This window comes from Myotis yumanensis, unplaced genomic scaffold (assembly GCF_028538775.1).
Source record: "Myotis yumanensis isolate MYYU_CA2020_CCGP unplaced genomic scaffold, mMyoYum1.0.hap1 SCAF_8, whole genome shotgun sequence".
NCBI classification, from domain to species: domain Eukaryota; kingdom Metazoa; phylum Chordata; class Mammalia; order Chiroptera; family Vespertilionidae; genus Myotis; species Myotis yumanensis.
In genome coordinates this window covers 32510450-32515918 of record NW_027223759.1, presented here as the reverse complement: position 1 = coordinate 32515918, position 5469 = coordinate 32510450, and the positions used below count along the sequence as shown (strand labels likewise).

Here is a 5469-nt window from a genome sequence, read left to right as displayed (position 1 = left end):
AGTGGAAAGGTGCCCAGGCTGGGTACAGCGGCGCGCTCGGGGTGCAGGCTGGTGGTTCACTGAAGCCAGCGCCCTCCTTTCCCTTCTCCTGGGGGCTGGAGACCTGACCCTCCCGCCCTAACTCCCCAGGGGGCACTGTCACCCCACCCCCGGGCGCTCCCCACTCCCTGGGCGGACGCTGCCCTCCGCTGCCTCACTTCGGATTCCGGGCAGCGGCAGCGTCTGCAGGGCGGGAACCCCGAACCCGCTCTCCGAAGCAGGTGGTGCCGCCCCCCCTCCGGCTATGGCCCCGCGGGGCAGTCGCCGGCCAGGGTTGGGGGGGCAGGGAGTTCCGGGAGCCCGGAGCTATTTTTATAAGATGCGTCAGCGGGCCTGGAGGAAGAGACAGCTCCCGGGCCCATTGTCTGGGCGCGGCACGGGAGGGGGACACGAGGGCGATTCCCAACGCTCCTAAGGGCGCGAAAACGGCCCGGGGGGCGGAGAAGCCTACACCGACCTCGGGCCGCGGCGGGGGCGGGGCCGCAGGGGGCGGGGCCACGAGGGGCGGAGCCGGGCGCCCTCCCGCCGCTGCAGGCTGGCGGCGGCGGCGGTTGCGGCGGCAGCGGCAGCGGCAGCGGTAGCGCGGGGACTGCGGGGACAGAGGCGGCAGCGACGCCCGGGGAAGCCCGCGCCCCCGCCTGCGCCTCCGAGGCGCGCCCCGTGAGCGGGAGCGGGAGCGGCCCGCAGCGCCGCCCAGGGCAGAGGCGATTGCCGGAGCCCCGAGAGCCAGCCGGGAAGAGCCGGGCAGCGACCGAGCGTGGGGGTGCGGCCCGAGGAAGACACAGAGCGAGCCGGGGCCGAAGGAGGGCTTCGGGCGCGAGCATCCCGCGTCGCAGCAGAGGCGGCTTTGCAGGAGACAAAAGCCCTCCAGGGAGACGCGATGCTGGGCTGGCGCGGGCTTGGGGGCCGCGGCGTCTGAGCGCGCCGAACCGTGCGCCCCGGAGGCCAGGCAGGTCGTGGCGAAGGGCGGCGGGCGGAGCTCAGGTGCCTCCGGCCGCGGCGGGCCCTTAACTGCTCGGGGGGCGGCGCCCTCCCGCCGCAGCCGCAGTGGCCGGCGCCGCAGCGAGGAGCCATGGGCAACATCTCCTCCAACATCTCGGCCTTCCAGTCGCTGCACATCGTCATGCTGGGCTTGGACTCGGCCGGCAAGACCACGGTGCTCTACCGGCTCAAGTTCAACGAGTTCGTGAACACGGTGCCCACCATCGGCTTCAACACGGAGAAGATCAAGCTGAGCAACGGCACCGCCAAGGGCATCAGCTGCCACTTCTGGGACGTGGGCGGCCAGGAGAAGCTGCGGCCGCTGTGGAAATCCTACAGCCGCTGCACGGACGGCATCATCTACGTGGTGGACTCGGTGGACGTGGACCGACTGGAGGAGGCCAAAACGGAGCTGCACAAGGTGACCAAGTTCGCCGAGAACCAGGGCACGCCGCTGCTGGTCATCGCCAACAAGCAGGACCTGCCCAAGTCGCTGCCGGTGGCCGAGATCGAGAAGCAGCTGGCGCTGCACGAGCTCATCCCGGCCACCACCTACCACGTCCAGCCGGCGTGCGCCATCATCGGCGAGGGCCTCACAGAGGGCATGGACAAGCTCTATGAGATGATCCTGAAACGCAGGAAGTCCCTCAAGCAGAAGAAGAAGCGGTAATGTGCCCGGCCGCGCTCGGGAGCGAGGGGGGAGTGAGCGAGTGAGCCAGGCAGGAATGAATGGATGTGCGAGAACCCGCGTCCGCGAACAAAGACAGCGAACCAAAGCGATGCTTCGAATTTTTAACATGGAATCTCTGCACCCGGATGCAGGATTATTGACTTAACCTGGGTGTATAGGCCGACTTGCCAGCCTGCCCTCCACCTGCTCCCACCCCCAGCTCAGGGGACCTTTTGTCTGATTGCCAGAGCTCCCTGATGGGGTGGGAGGCCGCCCTGGGGAGTGGACGTGCCTGGGCTGCCGGCTGCCCTCCTGGCCCATGTGGAAGGCTCAGATATCAGAAACAAAAGCGATTCCTTCCTACTCCAGCAGGGCCAGAAGTTCAGGCTGCACCGCCCTCACCTGTGAGTTACCTGAGGTATGCAACTCCCAGAACCCTGGGTGTCCCGGGGTAGGGGGCATGTTGGCAGTGGGAGGTGCTGGGGGAACCACCACTCCTTGCATCCATGGGCGGTGGAAGCCGGATAATGTTATGTCACAGGGCAGGACCCTGTTGAAATTTCACTTGTCCTGCTCTGGGCCCAAAGGAGATAGTGGTTTGGGCTATCAGAGGACTGCCTGGAACAATACACAGCCCCAGGGCACGGGGTGCTGCACCAACCTTGGCTGAGGGAATGGCGCCGAAGATGCCCCTCTCCTGGTGATTTGTGGTGGCTACCGAACCAGTTTTGCCGAGAACCGCTTTTCACCTGGAACCAGACGTCATCCAGATGGTTTGGACCTGTCCATGTGTAGGTCATTATCACACAAAGAGACCAATAAAAAAATAAAATAAAGTGAAAACTGTTGGAGGTGGTGGCAAATGATGCATTTACTGTTTGCAGGATAGCTAAAGGTGTTTAAAGGGTAAGGCTCTGGATATAAATGATGGATGGATGTGTGTGTGGACACAGGGACCTCCCTCTGTACTATGTCATTGATATAAATATCTAGACCCATATGTGTGGAATCTTAAGTTCCCTTAGCCTACCGATTGGTTTGTGTGAGCACACCAGCTGCAGATGTGTGCTGAATTGCAAGATGGTTTTTTGCAAGGAATGTCTCATACTAACCGCCTGATGATGGGTTTTGGTTTTCAGACATGTTAAAAAAAAAAAAAAAAAAACTTATACAAATGAATGTTCACCTTAGAAATATTCACCGTAGGGAAAAAAGACTTTGCTCTGCCCTTTTATATCCCTTTACGCTGCAAGTGGCGAGATGTTCAAATTTCTAATTGGGTTCATTGAGGTCTATCTTGTTTAGGAATTTTATTAAAAATGTGTCATTAGAGTATTTCATGTCATGCACCGCAAAATAAAACCCCACCTTGTTGTAAAAGCTGACCTTGCTGCATGGATTTAAAAGCGAAGGAAAAGTACCAGGATGAGGCTCTTCCTAATTCATCTTTGTGGGAACTGGCCTGCGTAGCAAATGCGAACCACAGTGGGTGCTTGAGATAAAAAGCAAGCGTGTGACGTCACGGTCACCTGTGCCCCGGCACTTGACAGTGTAGTTGAAAGAAGCTTTGGAAAATAAAGTAAAAGAATAGATATTTTTAATAAGGTAATTTAAATAAATTTTTTTATAATCAGGACTGAGTCTTGGTTAGCAAAAGCTGTTATTTTACCCTGAGACGCGGTATGGGAAGGGAAACTTAAGCTTACTGTTCGATTTTTATTTCCTCTTTGAATCCATGTTCACAGTTAGAATTATGTGTTCCCCCCACCGTTATAAGTTAATTTGCGAAGGAAGCCTATTGAAATGGGGCATGATCATGCGTGAACACGTGAGTTAGTCAAATGATACAGTCATGCCTGTTGTCCATTGCACTCAGAAAGTTCATTTACGAACCAGAGATAGAATTCCTGGCTTCCTGCTTGAAACCCAGTTCTTAGATGAGATATTTTGACAGAAGGAACCTAGCAGGCCCATCTTCTTTTCTCCTTTGTTGGTGTATCTGGTACCCCTCCAATGGTGGTCTTTTTGTAGAAACTCAGTAGAGAAAATATAGCTAAGCAGTGTTGAAAAGCCTGCAAGGTTTCAGTTTACATATCAACAGCATATTCACTGATTTCTAAATGGGCTGGTCCCATCATTGAAGACTCTGTATAGAATTATTAAAAAAAAAAAAAATCCATCTTCTTTATTTTCTTCACATGCAACAATTTCTTAAGCACTTTGACATTTTGGTAGTTCCACACTATTGAGAGAATAATATATTTATTTTGTGACATTGCAGATGCCAAATACTGTAACCTTCTCATGCTCACCATTCTTAGGCTCCAGATCACTGTTCAAATCCTGCCATGCTTTACAGATGATGCGAAGTGATTTTTGTTTTCTTGCACTATCAACACTTCAAGGGTGCAGTCAGCTGTTAGTAATTGTGTAGTAAAGTAAAACCCTGTGGTGTCTCAACTAATAGTTAAGAGTCTCCGTTGATTTCTATAATGTTTGACCTAATAATAGCCCATTTCATCTCTGAACAAACATATCACCTTGGAGGCATCAGCCCAGGGGTCCCCTCCGACCTAGCAGTCAGTGATTTAGGATGCCTCCTGCCCTTGGGAGAATGAGTGGGTGCCACATGGAGGAAGTGGGCCTCCCCACAGGAACTTTTGAAGCGTTTTCTCACATACAGGGAGGCCAGCTTTGTTTCAGAACAATTCTCTTCCCCCATTCTCTGTCATGGTGTTGGGACTGTGTCTCCTGGCTGTTTTCATTTCTACTGCTACAATTCTGTCTTGATCCATCCTTCCTCTTCTGTCCCCGCTCCCTTTTATATGCCTATATGATGCTGTGAACAGAAATAAATTATTTATACAAGCAAATGTTTGGGGAAGTTGTCTGTGGATGGTTTCTGCTGTCTATACTCTAGGCGTCCTTGGCTGACGGGAGGGACAGGTCTGAAGGTGGTTGGTTCTGGGGCTGAATCTATCATCTCTGCTTGTTCGGTTTGAGTGTCTATTCCACCCTTAGAGGTGGATTTAGAGGTGCCTGTCAGTGGTCCTCACAAATCCTTTAGGAAAATGGCCTTAATGCCTAGTCCATCCCCAGCCTCCCAGTTATTGTAAAGGTCCTGATGTTTAATTATTTCAAAAATACCTGATTATGTAAAATTGGGAATACCAATGTGCTAACATAACACTGTTAGTCATTATGAAGCTGCTCAGGGAGCTGCCTCCCTGCAGATAACCGGGTTGACTTCCACTCTTGAACCCTTAGATTCAGTGGTTCTCAACCTTCTGGTCCTTTAAATACAGTTCCTCATGTTGTGACCCAACCATAAAATTATTTTCATTGCTACTTCATAACTGTAATGTTGCTACTGTTATGAATCATAATGTAAATATCTGATATGCAGGATGGTCTTAGGCGACCCCTGTGAAAGGGTCGTTTGACTGCCAAAGGGGTCGCGACCTACAGGTTGAGAACCGCTGCCTTAGAAGAACCTGAGTACTCTTAAACGGCAGGTGCACTAAGACCAGCATGATCAATCCATGCCCTTGGGAAAGGGCCACTTTCTAAAGAGAGAGAGATCGGGTGAGAAGCAGTAGGACCTCTGAAGGTTCAATGTGTAGCTGGTGGAGGTGGGTATCAAGCCACAAAACTAAGTAATGGTTGTGTCTTCACTCTGGAGCTAAAAAGATCTAGCCTCAAAGTCTGACTGGTGATTTTGCTGAAGTCTTGAGCTCAGTTTCCCCTTATGTAAAATGGAATTGTGAGGATTGTTGGGA

The 5469-nt window shown here is 53.0% G+C and overlaps 1 protein-coding gene across 1 annotated transcript; it reads left to right on the top strand.

Moving 5' to 3' along the window:
• The first annotated feature begins 619 nt into the window (after positions 1–619).
• ARL4C (ARF like GTPase 4C) lies at positions 620–4563 on the top strand. The gene has a single exon (XM_070422451.1). The coding sequence runs from the start codon at positions 1112–1114 to the stop codon at positions 1688–1690; it is 579 nt and encodes a 192-aa protein (XP_070278552.1). The 5' UTR covers positions 620–1111; the 3' UTR covers positions 1691–4563.
• Positions 4564–5469: the final 906 nt, after the last annotated feature.